The sequence below is a fragment of the Centropristis striata genome, chromosome 19 (assembly GCF_030273125.1).
Source record: "Centropristis striata isolate RG_2023a ecotype Rhode Island chromosome 19, C.striata_1.0, whole genome shotgun sequence".
NCBI classification, from domain to species: Eukaryota; Metazoa; Chordata; class Actinopteri; order Perciformes; family Serranidae; genus Centropristis; species Centropristis striata.
In genome coordinates, this window is record NC_081535.1 from 16084570 (window position 1) to 16112454 (window position 27885).

A 27885-nucleotide genomic window follows, 5' to 3' on the forward strand; every position below is an offset into this window, starting at 1 on the left:
CATTGTGGGGGTGGAGCAGGACTCTGTGGTGGCGGTGTCAGAGAGAAGAATGCTGTCCAAGTTAAGTGCCATCTTGGACCATGTCTCCCACCCACTCCATTACGTGCTTGTCGAGCATGGGGAGTAAATTCAGTGCAAGACTCATTCGTCCAAGAAGCAACACAGAGCGACACAGGAAGTTGCTTCTGCCTGTGGCCAGCAAACTTTTTAACTCCTCCCTCAGAGTGTCAGACACTCAGAGTAACCCCTGTCACCATATGGCCCATGATTTATTTATATTTTCATCTGCAAACCACTGACTTTAAAGGTACAATATTTTGTGCAATAATTCAATGTGTAATAATCTGCACTAGTAATTCTTAACTATGCAATACCCTATTTTAATATGGCATTAATAATGTATTTATTATTAATTTCAACAAATACTTTTATTTATACTATTCTAATAATAATGTAATTAATCCAATACTTAATAGAGATACATTTTAAGCATAATTGTATTTACAATTTTTGTTATATATGTAGTGCACATAATTTTATCTGTACAAAGATATTGTTGCTACATAGTAGTTTAATGTACAAATTTTACACTTATTTATATTTCTTATAATTTCCTTATGTCTATATATTCCATTTCAGTATGGGAGCAACTGTAACATAACCCATTATTCTCCCAGGGATCACTTAAGTATAATATGCATCTATACACAGATATGCTATATTCATCCCCAACATGTAGTATTGTGTATGAAAAATCCTGAAAGCACATGTAATGCACAAGGTCAGGTTTATCTGGACTATTTAGAGGGAAAAAAATCAAATAAACCAGAGTGATAGTGAATGGGTCCTTGGAGCCTTGCACTACTTGAAAAATGTCAGACACAATGACCCCATCAAGAATGAGAAGTGTAACAAAAATGGCAGTAAAAGCATTTGAGAGGAGTCCATCCAGGACTTCCCCTTGGGCTATTTCTCCTCACAAGAGCCCATGGGTAGGACTTCACCCCGACACGAGGTGTTCTTGTGTGTCCATCCAACTGTGTCTATGAGTATGTGCTCATCTGTATGCTCCGTCACACACATGCACACCCACACAAACACATGTCACGAACACCACCATCATTCCACTGTGTGACCACGGAGTCACAGATGGCTGGGAGAAGTCATGCACTCAGGAGATGCGGCAGAAGTGAAGGACTCACCTGAAGATCCTCTCTGGGGCCTGCTCTCCTGTAACTAGGTCATAGCCTTTCTCCAGGTTAGCGTATGGCCAAGGACTTGAGGAGAGAGAAGAGAGAATACCAAATCAAAGACAGAAACATATGAATATTTCTATGTCATCAGCAAATTTCATCATAACAATTACCTTATGAAATCTGTAAAAAAAAAAAAAGATGATCTTTTCCAACATGACCATGAATCTTGGCAGTTAATCTGACCTCAATCAAACCACCAAATCACTTCATACGTGCCTCAAAATTGGCTTGTTCGAATACAATTCTCACTCAGAAAGCACACATTGTGACACATATTACAATGAGCTAAAAAAAAAAAATACAAACAATAGGGAGCAATACATAAGTGATGAACTTTTATCTTTGAAGTTTGAATGATTTTTCACAGAAATCAATATTTCATTAGTGAAGAATAACACATTTTTACTTTATTGACCGTACTAAAGTTTATGAAGTAAAAATTAATCAGAAATTCAGCAAATTTTTTAGAGTGGACACATGGCGAGAAGCTTACACACTGCAAGGTCAGTGTGAAGAAGAACTCTTACTTCCTAGTGGAGGAGGACTGAGAATGGAATCATGGTAGGTTGCAGAAAAAAATCAAAGGCCGTCTTTTAACTCATGGAAATTACAGAGCTTAATTAAACTCAAGTACCTCTCAAAAGCTTTATAGACAAAAAGGCTTCCTGTTTAGAGAGTGTTTGGATTTACAAGGCAACGCATTCATATAACTGACTTTTCACAAGTGACACTTTACCATTTAACTCATAGTTACTGGGCTGGTGAAAATGTTTCATATGCTGTTGATACAAATTACTGTCTTTCTTTTAACTTTTCATTAGGACCCTGGAGTGACCTGTCCTGAAGCAGCTCCAGCCCATGGTAAGGCCACATGTTGACCCTGTCCAGTTTGCCTACCAGCTTCTACTGGGAATTGTGGATTTGATAATTTACCTGCCAAGACTGCATCTAAGCTGCCCACCTGGACAAGCCAGAGATCACCGTGAGGGTCGTGTGTTTTAACTTCTCCAGCGCTTTAAACACCACAAATTTGCTTTAATATCCTTTATTGTATTCCATATCTTTACATATATAGTAGTTAAAGAAAACAATTCCTGAAATTCCAGGACTGAAATATGAATAATCTTTTTTATTGTACATGCTGCTAAGATAGTGTTGCTATTTGAAGAAATGTGCTGTACATTTATTGCTGTGCTTTGCATTTTGCAGGTGGTGGAGTTTGAATGAGAAAAGAGTTTATGTATTTTGGAAAATGTGGTCCCTGAATGCATTTTGTGTGAAAGCAATAAAAAATGTGGGCCAGTTTTGGTTCACAGAGACTTGTGGTTAGCAATTTGAAAAACGTTTTGTTTTTCCAAGAAAGGACTTCACAAAGAGCATAAAACACAACATACCAGCAAACACTTTAAAGCAAAGTCAGAACAAAAATTTCTTGATCAAAGATTATGTGTTCATATGGATACGATTACTCTCTGTCAGCTGTTACTCCTGCAAAACTGTGAATGGATATTTGATCTGTGACTGGACTGAATCCAGCAGATGACAGGTGGATTTGAATAACAATGTGGGACCTTTTAAATTAATCAATGATCGAGCAAGCTGGCTAATTGTCAAACAAGGTCAGAGTCACAGAGAAGGCTCATTTGACTTACTTTTCTCTTCCTATAGTGTCAATTTCTACTATTTGTCTCTTTTTAGTTGTGTTGTACTCAATTCATTCTCTCTTTCTTCCATTCCCTGTCTGCCCTCCCCTGTTGTTTTGTTTCATTACACACTGTAACTTCCCTCCTACCGTCTCCTCCTTCTATCTGTGCTTCTGATTACCTCTTCAAAGCCTACATCCTCAAGTTAAAAGACCGTACAGGTACATTTGCATGTTTTACCCCATTAACTGCAAATTGCTTATATTTTACATTACCGGTGACCATTTTTGAAAGCATAGAGTACATTATTATTGAATTTCCACCTTCGTTTCCATTCATTTTAATACTCTGGAGACCAACTTGCAGAGACTTGAAACTTGCTCCAGATAGCAAATCCATCACGGCGAACAATTCACCTTTATTTTATGTAAAGTTAATATCGTGCGCTAATGCAGCTGGGAGTAGAGACTGTGAATCCAGCCGTAAGGTCATTTAAGTACAAGTGAGGTTTTTTTTTTAAAGATATGAGTGGATACAGCAGACAGGACTTACCCTTCGTTTCGACCCCAGTCGCTGCGCACACAGAGGTGTTTATGGACAGGATCGGGGGAATAACCCTCATGACAGCTGCATTCTCCTATAACAAAGAGAACAAGAAGGGGCACAGTGGCAGATATTTATTCATCCTCAGTAGCTGAATAAATTACCTTGTAACTGACCCTGGCCAGCTCATTTATTAGGAGTGTATCAAATAAGCAGTTGCCATGCTACTTAGTTTTCCAGCTAAATCTTCCAGTGAAGAGTAGATTTACAGACACCCGTACTAACTGCTGGGCAATTTCCTGAAATATCTTATGAAACTTTTCATCATCCAGCCAACTCCATGTTTCCATTGTCAAATTCTTTTACCAGAATACTCTGGACATAAGCTCCATGGTTAAGGGAAAGTGACAATAGACCCATTTTTTGCTTTTATGAAGTAATATGAACTGCTCAAGATAATAGCTATAGAACAATGTGACCACCAGCATTTAGATGGTTCCCTATAAGTCTAACTTTCACTATGCAATTGTGTCTGTCACTGGGTACAATCTCCCAAGGAAATGATGGCTCAGTTTACAGCACAAAACAGGAAGAGGATAGTGCCTGAGTTGCGTTTATACTTATGAAGGTAATAAAATATTAACACAGAAGATCGGTAGTCTGGACCAGGAGTAAAGTCTTATTGGCTTCCACATTTTCAACTACAGCGCATTATACAGCTTCTCTCCTTCCAATCTTATCTTTCACAGTAAAATCACTAAACATATAAACTGCATCACTGCTACCAGCATTTTGCCAAGAGGCAACTCAACAAAATAGCTTATGACTAAACAATATAGCTTAAAGTTGTTATCCCAGGTCAAGTTAGATGAAATGGTGGATGGTGGAATAACCGGAGTAACTGTGAAAACTTTACCCGGCAAAATATAAAGAGCCCCGCAGGCGAAGAGGGTAAAGAATAAAAAACTTTTTTTCTATTAAACTATTGCTACATCAGTGAATGACAAAATCTGCCTACTTGTTAATACTACCGTTTTTTTACTCTGGCTTTGTTTTAGCTTAGATATTGGGGTTTGTAGGTCAGAATTGGATTTTATGGTTGTATCTTGCTTTTGACAGTAACGTTAGCCATGCTGCTAGTGGTAAGCTATGCTAACGCTAACAATATAGAAATACGTAGATTGCCTAACAAGATTGACATAACCCTGATTCTAAAAAAGATATACACATGTATAAATGTGCCTTAAACCTGCATTATTTCTAATGGCCAGCAAGGGGGCCATAATATCTCCACTGGTTGCAAAAATGAGTCCGATTGTGTAGAATTCTATGAGGAAATGACCCTTGTTCCAACTTGATTAATTACCTATACATTTAGTAAACATTTTCCTAATAAGTTTATGGTGTCAATTACTAGTTTAAAATATATTTTTTAATATATCTTGAATCTTACATATTGAAGTTTATTTTGTAAACGATGCTTCAATTTAGAGTAAAATAGAGCAGTGTATGCATTAGGGCATGGCCATCGTGTGATTGACAGGTGACTAAAGTGTGTTTTCAGTTCAAAGTAAATTTTAACATTTATTTGCCTAAAATGCCATTTTCTGGTGTTCTGAAAAACACTCAAATGAGTCGGCTGAATTACAGATGCACCTTGCAAATCAAGTTAGCTAGCACTAGTGCTGTTAGCATCTCAAACGAAAATGAAAGAGATTCAGTCATGTATAACACTGATAAACCAATGTACACTATGAATTCTGAAGCATGAATTCATTTATTGCATGATGTTTTATTGCATAGTGTCCAAACTTCTATGGAATAAAGGTCGTACTTGTTCAAAGAAAAATGTTGTCCATATTTGGATAACGAGGTCTGTTTCCACCATGCCTGCATATATGCTGTCATGTAGAAAGGCTTAACAACAAAGCCCTGAGGTCAACAGCATCCAAAAGCACTCAAAAAGAAACTTTTGTCACAAACATTTGCTTACTTGTACACAAACTGGTGCTCCCTGGGATCAGTGACATGCATTCTGGCTACAATCTGACAAAAAGTGACTGAGTTTGCTCCCAGTATCCCTATAAGTCTCTATCATCCGCACTGAGGTATTTTTGTCCTTGAGCATTTTGTGTCTCAGTATAAGATCTCCACTCAGCTCTGCTCAGCTGGCTGGACAGCTCCCACTGCAGAGGAGCTGAGATATTCAGACAGCAGCATGGCAGTTTTGTTTTGGTACAGGAGGCTGCCAATCGGGCAGCGAGGGTCAGTTTGTACCTTTCTGGCCACTGGGGCTGCTGCTTCACCAGCAAGGCACCCAATGCTCTTGTATGTCATAACACATCCTTTGATTGGATATCAACAATACCCAGTGGGGAGTGAGTAATTGTTTATGGATGTAATTTCTGAAAATGTGATGCATTTCTTCCTTTCATGTGAAACACTGAATCAACAGAAGGACAACTTAAAAGCATGATGAATCTTACTTCTCTATCTATAAACCAAGTATGTAACAAAACATGTAAATAAGATGTTAAAAGTAAAAAAAAAATGTGATACTCAAATAAAACTGAAATTATCCCAATTATACATCTCTTTTGTTCACCTGTAAAAAACATATGTTTCAACAATAATGACAAGCAGCGATCCCAAAGTCTAAAAAGTGAAGCCGATGCCCAAGTGCATTAAACCTGCATTCTTTCCACTTTGATTTTATTTTCATTTTAATAAAAGCAAGAAATACAAACACAAAGTCCAACAAGTATCACCTGACCTTCAGAGTTCTCAAGTCAGGATATACAAAGCATATAATCTTACAATTATATAACAGAGTTGCCTTTTTAAACCACAAAAAAAGGGAAAAAAAGAAAGAGAAAAGTGGAGGAGGCGAAATTACCCGCCACGTCCTTTATTCCTTCCAGTATGATGTTCATTTTGCCCATTTGGCGATATATACATTTTATTTCATTCTCAGAAGAAAAGTCTCTCTCTAACTCATGATTCTCTTTGACGATTTATAAACCTGCATTCTTTCTAATGGCCGGCAGGGGTGACTCCACTGGTTGCAGAAAGAAGTCCAATTGTATCGAATTCTATGAGAAAATGACCAAACTTCTTACTTGCTTTTTTACCCCAAAACTTTTCTAATAGGTTTATGGTCTCAATGATTAGCCCCCAGTCTTAATATACCAAACATTTTGTAAATTATATGAGTAAAAAAGACAGTAAAGCAGGTTATGCTACTTTGTGATTGACAAGTTGCTTCCATAGCATTTTCATCTTAGAACTTCAACCTTTCATACTGTGTTTGTAGTTCATCAAAGTTAATTGTAATGTTTAGTCATTCTGAATTACGGTTGCACATTGCAAATCAAGCTTGTTAGCTAATGCCAGACTTGAGGATTCAGAATGGCAGTCCACTAACCAATGTGTGCTGTGACAGTGACTATGTCCTCTTCTTTTAAACAGTCCATGAATGATGGTCATTGCCAAAATAATAAATAATAAATAAACAAACAAATTAACACTAAAAGCTTACCCCTTGCTGTATTGCTACATAATACTTTTGCACTCCTGTATCATTAAATGTACTGCCACTCAGACAACGTTAACACAAACAAATGCATTTTTTGTTATGTGGGTTAATTCTATCACTTTCATAAATATAAAAATGCTTTATAGTGTCATGTTTGGTAAATAAGATATCTCAATACACTGCATGTGCAATGCCTTTTAAATGGACGGGTGCATTTCCCAAAATAAATGCTGCTGACTGCTTTCTGTTGACCTATATGGAGGCATAACACTGGAAAAATGTGTAATGGCCACCCAGGCAACACCATTCACATTTTATCACCTAGTGTTTAATAATTTACTGGTTGAGTTTATAGGCTGAAGACTCACTCACAGAGTGATGCACCACCAAGATTCAGTCACAGAGAAGTAACAAACATGCTTTTATTTGCTTGTAGCTATTTCATGTGCCCTCTCTAAATGAAGAGAAAAAGATCTTGAAATGGCTCCACTTTAGAATGTAGACACGAGTCAACATGAATGATATTCAAACAGTCATTTCAGATAGAAGATGAATAGGATAATATAGAAATAACAACAAGTCATCCAAATTGCTCCAAAGGGCAGGGTGACATTGTTTGTCAGTTCCTCCCAAAGCAAATCATTATTTTCAAAAAAATAAACAAACAAAAAAACATTCTCTGACCTTATTCCCTGTGGCGAAGATATGGATACACTTTTTTGGGTTAGGGAGAGACCATAGTTTGGGTCAGTATTTCTTCTTGTTGTTGTTTACAGTTACTTGGTTATAATTAGTGAATGGCTGTCTCTATTGGTAACAGAAATCAACTTTGACGGTTGGTTTAAACCGGAAAACAAACAGCAATTGTTTTTTTTAATAACTTTCAATTCAGCCTTTCAGCACAAACTCACCTGGACCTGGTAATTATTGTTTTCACTTTGACTTACTGGATCGACATTTTGACCCAACCCCAAGAAAAAACATAAAAATCAGATTTTGAAAATCAGATATTTTTTTGCTTTCAAAAAACACAATGATGCTTAAGAAGAATTTTAAATGTTGCAGATGTGGACACAGGTTGCAAAAAGAGGTAAAATGAGGATAACATCTAGGCTTTTTTTAAATACAAAATATATTTGACCTTATCTCTTTACTTGGCCTATCATCATCAAACAATTTGGCATAAAGTTTAAAGCCAGTGCAGGGCTCGATGCTGCTTTGTTTTTACAATGTGACGCCATAAAAAAGTTGTGTGATTTGACCACACGGCCGTGATTGGCGACATGAAGTCCAACATTGTATTACTATCCACCCTGACGTCCACCCTCCATAACAACATCACACAACTTTTTTTGCTCCTGAGAGAAATGAATCACAACTCTACGGCCGCTAGAGGGCTTGGTAATTTGTCTGTAAACATAAACAGCTTCTGGGGCAACTTCTGAAATGACTGAAGCTGTCGTTTCTCTTGGTAACTCAGTCTCCTTTGATTTAATACTCCCAGGCATAAAAAACATGCATCTGCTTCATGTTGCAAAAACACAAGAGCACACATGCATACATACATAAACACACTTCCATTTCCCACTGCTACTCTTTGCATACACATTTAACCTAGTTAAAGTTAATTCTTTGTGACTGCCAGAGGCACTGCTTAATAAAATGTGCAGTCAGGTCACATGATACCGTGCTGGGGAGGTGGGGAGGAAGTTTTCTCCCTTTTCTGGTCTGCCAGAGGCTGGAATTGGCATTTTCATTAGTAGTCTGTTAGTGGGTAGGCTAACAATAGTGAACCAACTTGGGATTTTTTTCCTTACATGTGAAATGGGAAAGATTTACATAGCAAACTTTGATTTGCTGGTGAAAATGCCTGACTGCACCTCTGATTAATTGGAGAGGGGAGATGGGAGCAGGCTGCATCCAGGCGCACCACTGACAAGTGACTGTGCCTTCTGCTGACAGCTGTTATACTCAGCTTGTGCTTGGTTCAAGGGGAGACATCTAATAGGACATGGCCAACATAGTTTTTTTTTATTAATGCACGCTGAATGAAAAGCTAATCAATGCTTATATCACCAGTGTTTCATTGGTGAATGGCTTGCTAACAAAACAAAGTCTAGAACCATGTGGCAGTGACAGAGCTGAAGGTTTAATTTGCAATTTATTTGAAAGTCATAAGCTAATTTCTGGTATACACAAGATTTAACGTTTTACTTTATGAATGATTCTTTGTGGAGAAATTTAATTTTATAGATCTGTGAGTTGAATCAACTAATCGATGAGTCGACAAAATGTTGTCAATCGACGAATAATTTCTTTAGTCAAGAACAGCACTTCTTATGTTATGGCATTTTAATGCACCATTATGCAATGTTGTTTTTTTTTACTGCTCCACTGTAATTAGCCTCATACTGATCCATTAGACTGCATGAAGCACTGAAGGCTGCATAAAAAAATATTTTGTTTTATTTTAGATTGTTTGTCTTTTGGCATATTGCTGGATGTTTTTAAAGTCTGTATTAAACTACATTGGTTATCCAACAAGGATAAAATAAAACTAAGTCTGTGTTATTATATGTCTGAATCTTTATACAGGATATAACTTAGTAGCTGCAATTACTTACAATGATTCTGATTACATCATGGTCATATTTTCTATCTTATACCCAACAGATACTCACTCTTTCACTGTTTAACATAAAATTTGTCACACAGCAGAATGGAAGGTTGCTTTTACCTTATTCAGCTCAACTCAAATAACTGTGTTTAGCAGACATATAGTCAGTTGGGATAAGCCTATTCCCCATGGCCTTGGCCTTCCCCAGGGTGATGTAGCAAAAAGGCAGCATATGCATAAAAGCAATAAGAGTAAAGAGTCTTTGCTTTAAGGCTCAAAACTGAAACTGGTCAAAAAGAAAATAAGTAAATGTTCCTCCTTTTCCACAAAGTATAAAGATAAAGTTACACTGTTGCATACAGAAGAAAAGTAGAATAGCTGGAGCATATGACTATTTATTACTTTTTCACGATCTGATCTTTACTATTCTGATACAAAATCAGTATTCTAACTGCAGCTGAAATGTGTCGGAGCTCATTTGGATGGAAATTATTGAAATATTACTGTAAACCACTGGAGCCAGTGGGTAGTCAAGTGTGGACGAGTGATTAATGCTTCTTACTTAAATCAGGTGAATAGATGCTTGGATTTGCGCTTGAAAGCATTTCAATTGAAAGATATGATGTCCTAATATAACAGCATAAAACATAAGATTTTGGAAACAGTGAAATGGAATCTTTAGGTTGAGCTTTGATCTTAAGCAGAGAGCAAACATCTGGTTTTGTCTTCGCTTCTGTGAATTCTACGTATATTAAAATAATAATGATTCAATGTAATTTTGCAAGAAACAGCCAGACTGTTATTCAGAGTGACAGATTGCAGTTTTTATTCATTTCAGAAGTCTTCACAATGTAATTTACAATACTGACAATGTATTAAATTGGCAGCAAAGAGTAATCACACTCAATTAAATGTGGATAATTGATTTAGATATGTAGCTTATACATGAGTATATATACAGTACATTGTGCAGTGATATGTTTGTAAGCCTGGAGGCTGTAGAGGGACACTTTCAGTTAGTCTTTTCCACCGTGTCTCAGATGAGGTGTGCCAGCACAGCAGCACAGTGTAATCTGACACACACCTTGCAAGTAATCAGCGAAATGCACCTCTTCCCTTTATGCAAATGCCTTTAAGGGAGGATCAGGCAATTAACAGGAAGAGATATGTCTGGTTGATTACACATTCCGCGGGATTAACTAACCTTTAAACAACTTGCAAGGCTCAGTTTTGTGTGGCAGTTTCTCTGCCTGTAAAAAAACCTGGTTCAGATACAGTGCAGGTGTATTATAGGAAGGTTGTGGTTGAGATGAGAAACTGACAGTATTCTTCAGAGAGCTCAAAGGAGGCAGACAAAAGGTGAGTGTATCACAAAAAAAGTAGGAAGAGTAGAAGTTGTGCAGGATTAGTTAATATTAAAAAAAAAGATGCCCCTTAAAAAGATAAAGCCAGCAGTAAAAACACCACACAGGGAGGGGACGGGGAGTTGGAATTGTATGGTCCTTAAACTTGAACTTCAGTTAGCTGCTAATGCACTATGGCAACTGCACTCCTTTTTTACATTTACAATGTGCATTTGGCTGGAGTTAAGTTGGGATTCTGGAGAGACATGAGCCATATCAGTGCCATCCATCTGCTATGTTATGAGTTTGGAACAGTTGCTGATGTAGTGGCTCATTGATTTTTTTATTTTTTTACGAGCCTTATTTTCTATGTGCTTTGATATTATGCTATTTTTAAAACATCATAGCAATCCATCAAATGGCTCCAATTGCAAGCATTTTGCAAACTTCTTGTTGTGATGATGAGTCAACGATGCCAAAATATGCGATTTATGTTTTAGAATCAAATTTCTTTATTTATTGAAGTGAAGGAGAATGCCAACGACTGATTGGCGTTCACGCAGGGAGGAGAGGGTAACTGCCTTGACTTTATGGGAGGTGAGTCTTTTTTAGAGAGCCAAGTGCTGCAGAAAATCTGGCCGGGAGAGGATCATCTGAGGGACATGTCAAACGGCACTCATAAAAACAGGACTGGATCTAGAGATAGGTGCATTAAAGAACTATGCAGCTCTGAAAACTCTGAACCCAAGAAAATGTGGACTGGTGATTTATGTACCACCTGAACGAATCACTTGAGAGACCATAATTTGGGTTAGTTGCATTGAAATGCCCAAATGCAGCAAGCTATATTGACTGCAGGTACCTCTGAACTAATGGGACTTGATGGCTCATACAAGTTGAAGGAACAGCCTGTTCTCCCGTCAAAAACGTGAATATAGGTTGTGTGTACAGGCACTGCAAAACAAGTTATATTTACGAATTTCGCCGTCCGCCGCCATCTTGCTGACATAGTACAGATTAACAGGCAAGGGAAGTTTAAAAGGGCGGATTCCCATAGTTAGCTGCTGGTTGGGTCGAACAAGTGGTGGACTTTCACCAGGGAGAGCGGGTTTTGCGTCCCGTGTGAAAATAAAAGTAACCATTTTTTACTTAAGCTACATGAATCACGTTTTTGAACATAACTTTTTTAAAAACTATTTTTTACGTACATTTTGGCAGTCACTATTTAATTTCCGGCATTTACGTACATTTATTTACTGTTTAAAATGTATTTTATAACGCCTTACCAGAAGTGTTTTGCCCTAAACCTAATGTCAGTGGTTTTACAATATAAATCCACAGAAACTGCAGTCTTTTTTTTTTTTACAACCGTGGACCGTATATGTGTGCTATTTTTAGAATGCGCCATTGTACCACGAGCCGCTCCGAGATACGTTAATATGTGCCCTGAAACGCGAGCTGCAATACGTACCTACATGCCGTAATTCTTGGTACCGACACACGACCTCTTCTGCCATTTATGTTGGAGAACATGTTGGAAGGAAAGCCATTCATATTAATGGCAAGTACTGATCACAGGTATGGAATGGTGTGGTTTTCTTATCCGTGCTTTGTTCGATTTACACGGACAAAACTATACTACGCACCTCAAAACAGAGGTATGAATTGTACCAATAAATAACCAATACCAATAAATGAAACGCCACAGGGCTGTAGAAGTGAATCCATGCATATTTCAGTTGTCAGTTCATCAGATTAAATTCAACACATTTTTGTTTTATTGCAACACATTCAAAGTTAAAATCTCAAAGATCTCCGTTTCCTCCTCTATTGCAGCACCTGTGGCCATGAGTGGTAATTACAGGTGTGTTTTTTATCTCACCTTGATCTCAAGTTTCATTACCTATGGTCCTTTCTCTTTTCTTTTTTTTCAGCCATAGTATTAATGTATTTGCAATGCTAGCTGTAATAAAAACAGATATGTTAATATGAATTTTCTTGTTGGAAGTGTTCTGGTTACATTCGTTCAATTTAACAATCATATTTGATCAGCTTTGGTTGCATGGAGGTTAACAGTCTATGTGGAGCGCAAAATAGGCGAGAGTATTCAACAATATGCAAACTCTGAATTCACTGGCTGTCGTTTGATGGCAATTTAACTTTCTATTCTCTTTTTTTTTTGTTTATCTGCAGAGAAAACATGACAACCGTCAACTCCAAATCCATAGTCCGGTTCCAAGTTATTAATCAGACTAACCATGACTGGCCATTGCCCACAGAGCTAACCATCAGAAAGACAGTCAATGAGTTCCGGGTTCCACTAGCAAGATCATGAAAAAACACTCTTCCACTACACAAGTGAGTTGAAGTGAAAGTCTGTTGTGTTGGCCCTGTCTCTCCGGAGGACAAACCACTGCTGGGTGATTGAAAACAGTCACTGACTGTGCAGGCTTGTGAGTTTTTCCGTGACACCAAGTTCTTAAAACTGCCAGGGCTTTCATCAGTAGGCCACAGGTTTAATCACCATTGTGTTTCCTTATTCAGCAATAGATTATTAACACACATTTATTTAAATGAAAATTTTCAGGATAATTACTTGAATACTTGGTGGTGTGATGATAGACCTTCCTACGGTTAAGACCAGGAGCTGTCTCCCTAACTAGATGGCTAAATTTAGATGGCTAAATCTTTTTCAGGATCTCTCTGTCACTGATGGAGTCTGCATAAAGAGCTGAGACTAAGGTTATTGCCCCATGAGGAGCAATACCAATAAACCCTTTAAAGCTGCAGGGGGATTTATAGGGAGAAAACACCTCACTCTGAAGGAGAAGAGAGTTTGGTGTTTGCAAAGGCAGTTCAATGCAGTCCAGCACCGCTTGTGTATCAGAGTAGTTCTGAAAAACATCTGGCAGGTGAGCCTTTTGCTGCCTCTCAGACATCCAAATGCCCACAGCTCCAAGTACAAAGTAAAGAAAGTAAGCTCATGCTGTGATGATACAGCTCACTGTTGACTGCTGGAGTTCTGCATCTGTGGGCCACATCTTTCTGAATCAGACCGAAAGAAAGATACAGTAGGTCATGCACAGAAATAATTCATCAATAGGCTGCAGACTGCAAAAAGAAGATGCAGTGCATTTTAGATAGAATTATTTTCTTATAAAAACAGATGGAACATAACTTACTTATTTAAATAAATGCATTTAAATGGTTAATGTTCAAACATCTTATCATCTGCTGAGACTTTTGTCCTTTTCCAAAAAGTCTACTTTAGACTCGTAGAAAATGACAAAAACAAGCATACCATACTGTGCAAACCAAACCCAAACGATGCATCATCTTCAGAATCATAGGACAACAGAAAAATAAAAATGTACTGTTGCATTGCCAGTCTGTGGTACTTCATCAGTCCTACGCACCATCTTGTGTGTTGCTGCCTCCAAAAGGCCATCAGGTGAGTGTGAGTTGCAAACTTGTGGGATAAAAGTGAATATGTTGTGTGTAATGTACCGAACTGCAGATACGATATTATCAAAGATGTCATTTTTACGAATAAAACAACAAATTAGGGCTGTAATAACAGGCTTTCCAGAGAATGGGCACTAAATTGTCTAATCAATGCCAACAGTTACAGAATAAAAAGTTTTTAGGAAAATCCAGCAAACAAAGTTGAAGAAATGAAATTGGTAGCTCACCTTGTGTAAAACCTCATGTTGTCGAAAAAAGCTGCAAATTGCTCTGAGACTTTCTTTGGCGTGCTGCATTCTGGTTAACTGTCAGTGGGGGAAGTTTTGCACACAGCCATGATGCTGCTTGGATTCGGATGATTATGATACTGGTGGTTGGAGTGAGAGTTCATGATCAGAAGCGGGTTTGAGAGATAAAGTTGGCTGTCTTTGGAGAGGAAGTTGCCGCTGAATGGCAGATTTGTAGTGAAGTAGTAGTCGTGATCTTACATCCATAGGGGATTCTTATTTTTGGGTTTAGTCTGTATTCGGTTGCTCTTTTCTTTAACAAACCCCAGGCAGTGGGGCAGGCAGGGTGAAGTTGTTCCATGGAAAAAGCATTTGGATAGCCCCATTTTCCAGATATCTACATCTGCCTGGAGCTGGAGACTTCTTATGGTCTAAACTCTGAAAATACCAGCTGGAGATTCCTGTGTGATTAGTTATGGTAAAGTTGTCTCGTCGGATATCACCTACCCACCTCTTCTGCAGTTCTTTGCCTTTGGGAAAAGTGTTGAAACTGTGATTTCAGCTGAAATATAAAAGAAAAAGGCTCTGCCAAGCATAGAGACTATTCACTGATGCCAAAGTTATGGTTGACTGATTAGACCATGTTGTCGGCCTAATTCAGAGCTAATCACCTGTGATTGGAAATGGCCATTTGATGACAATAATTACCAAACTGCGCTCACCCAGTCCCTTTCCTGTTACATATCAGCCAGGTTTCTACACAGACACACAACCTGGCACTGCACATGGGGACAGTATCATCCAGGATCAACACCAATATTAGATTGCCAATAAAATTTGTCACCATTATGTCACCGCTGTGCCCTCATTCTCCAACTCTTACGCTTTCTCACTGTAACCGTACTTATGATCTGAATTAGGGGCCAAAAATATAAAGCAGTTCAAGTGGCAATCACTCGAGAACACAAATTGTTTCTCATCACTCTTCAACCTGTATAACAAAACCTCATGTTTCAGAGGACGTCTTTCATTATAATGATTTCTAACATCTCACAGTGGCCGTGTGGATGATTTTCAAATTTCAAGGTTCATGGTGCGGGGACAGAAAAGAGTTATTGTTGTCCTGATGCAAATTTACACTTGTTATAAAAATTCCAGGGAGAGAGGCCATTCTGCCCAAAGACCTTGGGCAATTTAAGTCTTCTCTCATAGGAGTATGTGTGTGTATGTGTGCACATGCAAGTACTCTATGTGTTGAATGGAAGGGTAAAGCGGGGGTATATGTTAACACTCCAGCAGTTTCTGTTACAATTAGGTGGAGGCTGGAGGAGCCAGGGAGACATAATTTCAAATGAGGAAAACAAAGGCAGCTAAGGAGGTTCCCAGGTCTTTATGAGGTTAGTTATGATGATAGATTGAAAGGTTGTGGAGGCAATCTATTCCTCCTTAGTAGGGCGTATAACTATATGAGATAGGACTCACTGACTAATAATGTAATAACTCATAATAATAAAGTCTTAACCTGAACCATCACATTATCAGGGCTACATCATTGGTTCAAAGTATTCCAATTCCTTTTAAAATTATAACCACCTCTTATATAATCACCATGTTATTATATGTACAAATCATTTATTACATTTACGGGTGCATTGTATTTTCAACCCATTTACAGTGACACTTTATTACATTCTCAGCATTGGGCTGTTATGATCAGTAGTACAAATATGGCCCATGGTCCAGGTCCAATTGTCGTCAGCTGGATCCCATGCAACCATCAGGCAATTGAAAGAAATCCATTGTGCCATTCATTCACTAACCTCCATGCTAGCGGTTGAGTCGGGAGGTGAAGGTGAAGGCAGGGAGGATTGTTATCCTGACACTGGGATGCTGTGACTGGTAGTCAACAGTGGCGGTCAACCAGCGTGACATTGAAGCAGGATGATAGAGATGGTGTGAGATAACTCGATGAAATGATAGCCACTTGTGATGATAGAGCACAAAGAAATATAAAAATTGGGACTGCCGGTGCTTTTGGGGACAACTGATGGATGAGAATGGTTCGTGTCGATATGTGTGGAGTTAAAGGGAGAGTTCAATCCAAAATCAAAAAGACATTTTTTTTCCCCACTTACTTGTTCTGCCATTTCTTAATCTAGATTGCTTTGGTGTAAGTTGTCAAGTGCAAAATATATTGCTTTTTCTTAAAAAAAATATTGGAACTAGAGGGCATTCTGCTTGCTGTGCTAAAAAAATACATTTGAAGAAGTCAACAGAAATGCCTCTTTCTAGCAATCATGACCAAGTTACTCAAGATATTCATCAGACCTTGTTGTGAGCAGTTTTGCTATTACCTATTTCCCCTTTACCAGCCAATTTCTACTACAGCTAACCAATACTGCTAGCATCACTGTTATATACCCTATATACTAGCTATATACGGACATACGGCTTACATTACAGCTCAGCCAAGGAAGACTGCATTAGTGTTTACATCCTACATTTACATTTAGTCATTTAGCAGACACTTTTACCCAAAGCGACTTACAAGGAAGGGAAACAATCAAGGTATAGTGCGATAAGAGGCCTTAGTGCAGGAATAAGTGCTAGTGACGATTCTTTATGGAGTAGAATTGTTGTGTGGTGCTAGGAGAGAAGATGCTCTCTGAAGAGCTGGGTCTTCAGGAGTTTTTTAAAGGTAGAGAGGGACGCCCCTGCTCTGGTAGGAACTGGTAGTGCGATCCACCAACAGGGAACAATAAGCGCAAAGACTTTGGATTGCCATGAACGAGCGGGTGGCAGAGCCAGGCGCAGTTAATTCGAAGAGCGCAACGGTCGTGAGGTAGCATTTGCCTGTATCAGGGCGTTCAAGTAGGTGGGTGCAGTACCGGAGACAACTTTTTAGGCGAGATTCATAGATCTGAATTTGATGCGGGCTGCAACAGGTAGCCAGTGGAGCTCGATGAGCAGCGGTGTGACATGTGACCTTTTTGGCTGGTTGTAGACCAGGTGCGCCACCGCGTTCTGGATCATCTGAAGGGGTTTCACTGTGCAGTCTGGCAGGCCCATCAGGAGGATTATAAGGTTGTAGTTCAATAGAAAGAAAATAGATCCTATATGAAACTGCTTCCAACAACGTATGTGGATAATCTTGACTACCCAGGTCATGATTAATTGAAACATACATCGCTATTGAGTCTTTTAAATGTCTTTTTTTGGCAATATGAGCACCACAAGCCATTGAAATTGAGAAAGGCTGATACCTCTACGACTGATACATCTAGCACTCGGAAACTCACACCAAAACAATATAGATTGATAAATGGCATTACAGGAAGAGGAAAAACACTTGTATTTTTGATTTAGGGTGAACTTTAATGTGTGTAAAATATGGGCAGGTTTAAATGATTAAATGGACAGTAGAAACATTGTGTTGTTGGCATTAACACTTAATAATACTTTCTTACATGCATATATGCCATTTTAACCCTTTAATGGTCTGAGAATAAAGCAGTAGTAGACTTTCTTTATTTCCTGACGTGTTTTTCTTTACTGAAGAATTTTAATTTAGCATCTCTGTGCAAAAACCTACAGACAACACCAGGACATGTCACCATGTCCTAGGCCAGCTTTTATTAGAATGATGAAAATATCTTACCCACGGGAAGTAGGAGTGCTGACAGTGCTGCAGCACCCCCACACCCAGGTGGATGCGGTAGGCTATATTTGTATTTTTGCAAGATTTTTTTTTTTGTATCATGTTGCACCTTGCTGTCACCTGCAACATCTTTTGTTTTGTTGTTGTTTTCTTAAGTTGCATTAGTTTTCTAATATCATAGTCATTTTTTTTATTAAGTACAGCACCACCTAGACAATGGCAAATGACCAAAAACACTTCTGTTTTTAGACCCTTTTACAACGGGCCAACTGGATATCTAACTTTGGGGAAATTCACCAAATGTGTGGTTATTAAATAAAAAGTGATGTGATATTCCACCGGCCAGTCACATTTAAACAACACCAGTCCACATGTGTTCGCTTATGGCAGCTTTTTTTGTGTTTTCCATGTTTATACATGACTCGCCAAGCAGGTGTTTTCCTGTCACTCGTCAAAAAAGTAAAACACCCACTTTGACATTGTTTATTGTTCGGGCCAGCATTGCAGCAAGCTTGAAAGTCTCAGTGCACAGAGAGCAGCTTTTCCCTATGTGATTTACACTCTGACATTTAACAACCAGTGGTTCACCCTATTGTTGGAACTGCAAGGAATGTGCTCGGATGAAAGAGTGTGTTTCAGGTGTGCTGAGTGTGTGTATCATTGCTCAGTGCTATTGTACGGGTGCTGTAATACATGCTAGAGGACAGTGACGGAAATAGAAAGCTCTTTCAAAGAACACCTTTAATTTTGCTGCAGACTGGATGTGGTTGCCCCGAGGAGATACAACATACTTGAGGGCAATTACTGATCAAATATTCTTGCTGCTGAAAAGGACAGATGAAAAGCAAAATAAATGAAGAGAGACAAGGAGACAGGGGGAGCCAGAAGTGCTAATGAAGTGAGAATGCTGAATGTACTGGAGTCTGAATGAGTAAATGACTCCACCGTTGAATTAGAACCATTACCGATCTCACAAAGCATAAATGTGCAGCGATTGATGCAAGCATATGCACGCGGGTCCGCACACATTCAGAATCCATAAACACATACGTGCTAACTCCATATTTGGCATCTTCATGAAGTGACTGAGTTGAGTGTCTGGCGTTCTAATACATAATGCATCAGCCCTCAACATGCCCTTGACCGGGGTGACATAAATTTCACATACATTACAGATGTAATCCATTCTAATGAGCTTAGACTTTATCTAGTTGGGCACGAAATACAGAGGGGAGTTCTGGCACTCAAGGGAAGATAAATATCATCACGCTGCATGCTGGGCTGTTGTTGGTATAGTTTAATGTCAGCATAAATAGGTGCAAAATTGTCTGAGTCTATTGTGTACATACTGCAGTGGAGGCTGGTGAATATTTACCTGGATTGGGCAACAGGCACTGAGGGCGTCTGCTTACACACTAACAATGTTGTTGTTGTTGTTGTGCTAAGCTTTGACTCCAGCTACGGATGACTCTTACATTTACTCAACAGTAGAAGAAGAAAAGCAAACAGTCCCTCAAAAACCCAGCTTTCCTGCTGGATCTTCAGTAAGTAAAAAAAATTGCACCAAGCAGCAAAATCCACTACAAAATGGAACAACCCCCTTAGACTTGAATGCCAAATGTACATTTATTCCTATTTTCATTAACATAACAACACAATTGTAGTTATTAATGTCATGTTTTGCTTTTCTATTTCATGCTTAAAATCCCACTGTCTCTGTTATACTGTTATACAATATGCAACAGGGTATATAAAAAAGATTGCCAATCATGCCATCTTGAAAACTGTCAATTTTCTTCTTCTTTTCTTCATGTGACTGGCCCAGTGGAACTGCCGGTGGCTAATATTAAACCTAATTCAATAGGGTATTTCTTAAAAGTGCTTCTCTAACAATACACCACAATTATGAAACAGCCTAACAGACTAATACAAAGCAGGGGCTGTCTCCCTTGTGTGGGCTCTTGACTGGCAACTCAGCCAATCACTCATGAATCCCACAGTTTTATTGCCGTCGTCTGTGTCCTTTTCACACCCATTTACTTGTATTTAATGGTGGAGAAAGCTATTTTTGAGTCAGGGTGTACATGCATGGGATGGCGCCAACTAACCCTATAAACCATTGTTATCATATTTGATACACAGGTTTCTGAGACTTTATCATCAACAAGATCAATAATTATCAGACAAACATAATATACAGTCTTGAAAAAAATATTAGACCACCCTTGTTTTCTTCTTTTTTTTTTTGTTCATTTTAATGCCTGGTACAACTAACAATAAAAAGAACTGATAAGGGTTTAATTTAAGAGCTGATATCTAGCCATTTTCCATGGTTTTCTTGATAATGATTTTGGTTATTATCAAGAAAATCATGGAAATGTCAGCTCTTAAATTAAACTCTTATGAGCTATTTTTTGTCTTTATCATTTTATCTGTCCAAACAAATGTACCTTTAGTTGTTCCAGGCATTAAAAAAAGAAGAAAATGAAGCAAACAAAGGGGGTCTAATAATTTTTTCCATGACTGTATATAGTATATATAAAACATACAAAAATATGACAAAAAAAAACTTTTCAGAAAAGGTTTAAAATGTCATATTATTATATTGATGAATCATACCAAGTAAGGATAAAACTCTTATAAGTTTATCTTTCATCTCTTTATAAGTTATAGAAATAGAGTAGAAATGTGCGTTTATATAAGGGTTTATATCGAAATCATATGAAAATGCTCGTATAATGAAAAAATGATATTTAATAATATGAAACTAACCTTGCTAAACCTGAGCTTGTGTGAATACTTCCACCAATCTGAATGTATTATTGCTTTCACTAGTGAATGACAATCAATATTAACACTTTATCAATGTCATACCTGTTATTTGTTGAATAAAATGAGTTCAATGTGAATACAGCAGTCCCACCAGGTTCCTCCAAGGACTTTTTTTTAGATTACAGACACTGAAATACATTTATGAAGGTAACCCTGTAGCAAAAAGAGCTGTCCTTCCTTCCTCCTCATTCTCACTATTGCAGTCCTTGCAATTATAACAACATAAAAGAGATTCAAATTCCTGTATTTTCTTCTGATCTCAACATGCTCAACACGCCTTGAAATATGGCTTTAAATTGCATTTCTAACCAGTAGATATATAATATAATAATGAAACCCCCCAGTTTTTGCAAACTGAATTAAGCCATTCTCCATTAATGCAGCTGTGTAATTCTCACCTATGGTTGACAACATATGCCTTTGTTTATTGCTATACGGAGCTTATATAAGACTTAAAATGCATCACCTCATGCTCACCATGAGGACCTAAACAGAGCAGATGTTGTGTTTATTGTGTGACTTTGAGAGCTGACTTTGAGGATCAGACCCCAGTGTGTGCATGTTTGTATGAACTAACCTGTGTCCTGATCACAGATCTGCTCGCAGGGCTCCGTGGTCCTCTGGCCGCAGTAGTCCAGCACCCACTGTGTGGACGAGTTGGTCTGATAATAGAGGGTTAGCTTGGCTGGGTTTAGCCAATTAGAAACATCCAGGAAGCTGCCCATGCTCACCACAAAACTACTTCCTGGGGAAAAGAAACACAAGAAAAAATGATTTAGCTTGTAAATAAATAAAAGTGTTAAAATGGGCTAGATTGTTTGGTATTTTAAAAGGCTATTTTCCCGGTCCTATTGCTAAATCAATTGAAAAGCAGCTAATTCTGTTGTTTTCACTGTAATTTCTATTCCCCTCCTGACCAGGCTGAATTTAAATGAGAAAATTAAGACCTATAATGTGTGTATTGATGGGATTTCCTTGGTAATTGCAGTAGAAGGGCTAAAAGAGTTTCACGAGTCAATCAGTAAATGCTATGCTCATTGACGCTGACTTACCTTTCTTTCTTACTGCTCCCAGACCAATCGTTAAACTCTGATCACTGAACAAGATTATCCCTAATTGATGCCAATGACTTTTAGTTCCAAAGGGAGCTTTGAGGAGATTGTGCTTCAGCCTCTCTGGTGAACACAAAAATTCGTACACAGCTATATTGTGTGGATACTCCCGCTCATGCAGTGAGTCTACATTTCTGTGTCAAAGTGAAAATGTGCTTCAAAAACCAGAAAACATAAAGATAGAAATTGTAAGATTAAAGAGGATTCGCACAGTTATTCTGTTTTATGATGTGAAGCTCTGTGATGGTGGTCTCCAGGCTTAAAGAGAGGATTAATGCGGATGGAAAAGCTTAGACAGTAGCCGGTAATCAAATCTGAGTCACAGGAAAAGTTATAAGGCCAATGCCCTGCAGTGAAATTCCCCACAAAGAATGCACAAAAAGTGATCATATCCCGAGCCTCATCTACTCTTTCAGTTTGATTCTTTCTTACTATTTTAGTTGCTCTAAATTCCTAATAGAATACAGTACCATTTGCCTCCGCCTACGCACATGAAGTCACCGGCTGCTTCTTTTCATTTGACAGGAAAGTGTTGCACTGGGACAGCCTGACCCACACAGACAAAAATACACTCATTTTTACACAGATTTTCTGACTACCTGGCAAACCTGACTGGAGCCACTCATCTAGACTGTATAGAGCAATTACAGGCCTGCAGTGTTGCCTTCAAGTAAATATTGCATGGTTTGTAGCCATTATTTCACTGCACCTATAGAACAGTATAGATAGGCTGTAAGGCTGAAGTCCACCCAGGATGGTAAAGTGAACGTAAATGGGTAAATATATGAGCAGAATATTGTAAAGTCTGGTTTTATTGTGTCTGTGTAAAAATAATAATTTCTGGTTGAGGTTGTTCAAAATGTGTTATGCATAAATGTCATGCAATTATTCTATAATTCATAACAATTTGTAAATACTGAGCTAACATAGACCCCAATTGCCTCAGAAATGAGGTCTTGTGTTCATCTTCTTGAAAAGGAAGTAACCAGAACCCAAAATGCCAAAAGAAAAAACAATGAAATGCACATAATTCTTCAGATGGCATCCCTAAAAGCCTCTCCCAGGTCAGGGTGAGCAAAGGTGAGCAAAACAAGGCCATTTCCTGCAGCACTGCAGTTAGTGAACAGAACTGCCAGTAGCCCTCATTTGCTGAGAGAGTGGAAAAATGTAATGGTCTCAGCTCACACAGTGAGGAGGCAATTGTTAGATTATGGGTAGGTTTCTCCGAGACCTGTGAAGAAACCCCTCCTGAGCATTAAGAACATTGCTGATTGCTGGCAATTTCACTGTGCATATCACAAATTGAACGCAGAAGACTGGGGTAAAATTATTTCGTTAAATGAAATCTCTTTCAACTGTCTTGAGAACAGATGTGAAATAAAAAGCAGTGCATATATCTTTCATGGCAACAGGGAAAATAAAGAAATTGTGAACATCTAGCAGTTGTTTTTTTATCCAACCACTGCAACAATTGATCTACCAAAAACAGACATTTACACTGACTTTACACTAATTATTATTTTTCAGTTATTTATGTTTCTGTTTTTCTGCATTAGTATGCATCATGTTTACTGTTGTGTCATTTTCTGTGATTATATGATTATAACTAAATGACAAAGAATATCCCTTATTATGTCTTAATAAATTATGTATTCGTCCATTTGTTTCATTCTTTTTTTAACCACCTTTGAACTGTGATTTTAATTAAGTTATTAATAACCTTCCTCTAAATATCTTAGGTCATGTAACCATTTTTTTTCCTTCCTAGAGTTAATTCTGAATACATAATTCTCTCCAACAATTCACTTCACACTTTGAAGTGCAAAAATAAGAAAATTAAAGGGGACATGTTTTGGTCATTTTCTGCTCCATACTTGTACTCTAGGTTTCAACTCGAACATTTTTACATGCTTTAAACAAGATTTATCTTGTGCTGTCAGTCTGAATATACCTGTATTTAGCATTTGTTTCATTTAAACGCCTGTTTCTTTAAGGCCCTAGTTCAAAAAGGCCACATCTGCTCTGATTGGTCAGTGTTTCCGGGTAGTCCATATCTGCGATCTGAGCATTTCTGTGCCATCATTGCGGCCGGTAATTGCCCTGTAGCAATAATTTGTGTTAACATATAGTGTAGATGTGACATCACACCTTTACAAAAGCCCTAATGGCTCATTTAAAGGTACACTTTTGGATAAGTGTGAAATTATATATATATATAGATCTTTCTAATTGTTACCCGTGTTGAGTTCACTGACATCATGAATCATTTTATCCCCAGCTTAGGTTACAATGGGCAGCTAACATGTTATGTGTCACATTGTTGGTGTTGGCTTGTTGTAGCCATACCATTCCAATATTGTCCTTATTCCTACCTCTGTGTTCCTGTCCTCACCTAACTTATATCTATACGTGGCTTGCCAGGTTGATTTTGCGTTGTTTGTTTATCTGTTGGATTTGTTTGTTTGTTTACTCTGACTGCCTGCCTGCTGCAACTATATGCCTGCCAGACTAATGGGTTAAGCCACCTTCTATCACATCTGCTCTGCCTAAGGTGTCTGCTTTTCTGAGTCCAATTCTAGTTTACACAAGTTTAGAGAGGAACGGAAAAAAAATAAAAGTATAGAACACACAATATGGGGGTGGTCCGTAGCGTTGTGGGTTACACAGGCGCCCCATGTGCAGAGGCTACAGTCCTCGCTGCGGCGCCGGGTTCGAATCCGGCCTGAGCTCCCTTTGCCGCATGTCCTCCCCTCTGTTACCCCCTTTCTATCTGTCTCACTATCAATAAAGCCTTGAAAATGGCCCAAAAAATAAATTAAAAAAAAAAAAAAAAAAAAGAATACACAATATAATGATGATTTTCCTGTTCTTAGAGCCTTACCGGTTGTGGGGATAAAAAGTCTGATCCTGTAATATCAATAGGAAATTTAAATCGAACTCCAACCGTTAATGTTTGATATCTTCTTCATCAAAAGTTGAGAACTGAGCTTCAGGTTGGCTCATGAAGCATCCAAACTTTTGAAAAAAAGTCTTGTGTTTGAGTGGGAAGGCTGCCTTGTTAGTACTGGGAAAGCAAAGGTGAGGAGGTCAGGAAAAAATAATCAATAATCATTCTACAGGGACTACACATATCCATATTAAATTTCACAGCACATTGTTGTGGACATACCTAGCAATTGACTACAGTCTAGTACTCCAAACATCTCTGACTTTTCTTCATATTTTTCTGTTCTTCACACAAGGGTTCAAAGTTGGAACTCTCTTCACTGCACAAATTCATTTTCCATAGCTCATTATATCCTGATAAATACCCCTTACTTTGATCATTACAATAACCGATGCCCTTTGATTTCACAAAAACGTTACCAAAAAAAACTAAAAGAAGAATATCACACTGCAGAGGTTCAAGTCCTGCTGTCTGAAACCATGAGAGAAAAGATAACAAGTGGTCGAGGGGACATGACAGTTATGAAGATATTAAACTAGAGAGTATTGTAGACTACAAGTTACACTGTTAGGTGTTATAAGAAAGATGATCCTGGACACAGACCTGTATTAAGGTCCTCTGACAGCTTAGTGTGGACTGAAAGGATTCTGACGTGGGCTTGCATGTGGTACTTATATATAGTCAGTGTATTATCTACAGGAGATGGTAGTTGGCACGGCCTCCAGTCCAGAAAAGCAGACAAGGCAAACGACATGGAAGCTAAACAATGTACTTCTGTTGACGGGAGCAGCAGAAAAACATAACGTAGACACCGACAAACAGTCATTTTAGTTTAAGTGTAAGCTATATTTAGAATACTTTCACTGCTTTACCTTCTTGTCAGACAGGGAACCTCTCTGAAGTTTATAGAAGAGACAACAATACAAGAAAATAAAAATGAGTGTTTATGACAGTAATGGCCAAATTGTGTTCAATGTGGAGACAAGCTGATACCTTTATGAACGAGATACAGAAGAAGAACTTTTATTGAGCAGAGAGAGGGGAAACTGATTAAAATTGTATTTAATATCTTATATATATATATATATATATATATATATATACATGTCCACTGCTCCACGGGTACAGTAATGTGCTGCCCACTGCTCCTTGCATGGTGGGTTCACTTGTGTGTTAAAAAATGGGTTAAATGCAGAGGTTGAATTTCACCATTGTGGGATTAATAAAATTATTAATCTTAATTAATCCTGATCTTAATTAATCTTAACTGGAGGCCTAGAAAAGCCTTGTCTGACGATAAGGTAAAGCTCTAAATACAGTGTGCACTTTTTTTTTTTTTTTTAAGGTGAATATGTTTTGCTGCTGACCCCGTCCACAGCAGCATATTGCTGAGCTTCTATTCCAAGGCTCCACCAGCTCCTTTAAACCAGCGGAAGGCTAATCTCCTTTTAAAGTAGGTAATACACTGACTATTCATAAGTGCCCCATACAACCAAACTTAAAAAAACGTCTTAACTAACCCTTTAAATTGATTTTTTATTAAATTTTGAAAAGTGCATTTAAGCTTTAAATTCTAAATGGTAAATGGAGTGCACTTATATAGCACTTTTATCCAAAGCACTTTACACTACACACTACGCTCATTCACCCATTTATACATTCATACTGGTGGCTGAGGCTACCAGGGCACACTGGTGCCACCTGCCACCAGCAGGAATTCATTTGCACACCGATGAACGCAGCATCGGGAGCAATTTGGCGGGTTCAGTGTCTTGCTCAAGGATACTTCGACATGTAGGCTGCTAGGGTCAGGGATTGAACCACCGACCTTATGATCAGTGGGGGGTCACTCTACCACCTGAGCCACAGCCGCCAAGAATTCTAAAATTCTTCTGCATTCTTCGGAAAAAATAGTGTTTTTGTGTTGTGAGAATCAGAATATATTTGAAGGATTCATAGGACAAGTATGAACCACTCATGAAGTTCATACCTAAGGGGAAATTCAAAGTAGGAGAAATTCATGGTATGTAATTTAACAACAAATGTGTTCCTACGAGTAGTTCTTACATTCGGCCCAGTGTCATTTTGATTTGATGGAATACAATGAATCGATGAAGTGATCTGTTAGAAGGAAATCTAACACCTATAAATCCAACAAACCCAGGGGCAGAAACCTCAAACTACCAAACATTAAAAGCCTTTTAAAGTACATTGGCTTCCATTCTATTGGAGCAAACTGCCGAAGTTGAAGTTTTGTGTACTGCTCTATTTCTTTTGTGTGTCCATGTGCACAGAAAAATTGCGGGGTGTGTGGGCGGACTAGAAATGAGGCCCCGACGGCAAGAGCACCTGATCGACTGATATGTGCATGCTTTCAGAGATATGGCAATCATTAGTTAAATTGCCTCTGCTCCTAACTCCCTCTTACTTCACTTAACTCCTTGCACATTTCTCATATTGGCCTCTCTTTCCTCCTAGCGAGGTTTATACTGTGGTATCTTGCCAATACACAGGCCCAATTTACAATCATCCCAGAGCCAATGAGGAATTTAAAACACAGTGGGACAACTTTTAAGGCAGTTTCCTGTGCACCTATATACTTGATTTTCATTTTTTTTGTAGACATTGTGCAAATCGTCTCTACTTTAGGATGAATATAGACAGTAGGGGTGTTGAAAATAATCATATAATCGATGCAACGCTATCA

General features: G+C 38.3%; 1 protein-coding gene across 1 annotated transcript in view; it reads right to left on the minus strand.

Moving 5' to 3' along the window:
* The window catches only part of LOC131992057 (astrotactin-2-like), a 344657-nt gene that overhangs the window by 143586 nt on the left and 173186 nt on the right, over window positions 1–27885 (minus strand). Inside the window, exons 7-9 of the mRNA XM_059357417.1 lie at window positions 21697–21864; window positions 3452–3536; window positions 1203–1277 (exon numbers count right to left, since the gene is read on the minus strand). Of these exons, the coding sequence (XP_059213400.1) occupies window positions 1203–1277; window positions 3452–3536; window positions 21697–21864 (328 nt within the window). The remainder of the gene's footprint in view (window positions 1–1202; window positions 1278–3451; window positions 3537–21696; window positions 21865–27885) is intronic.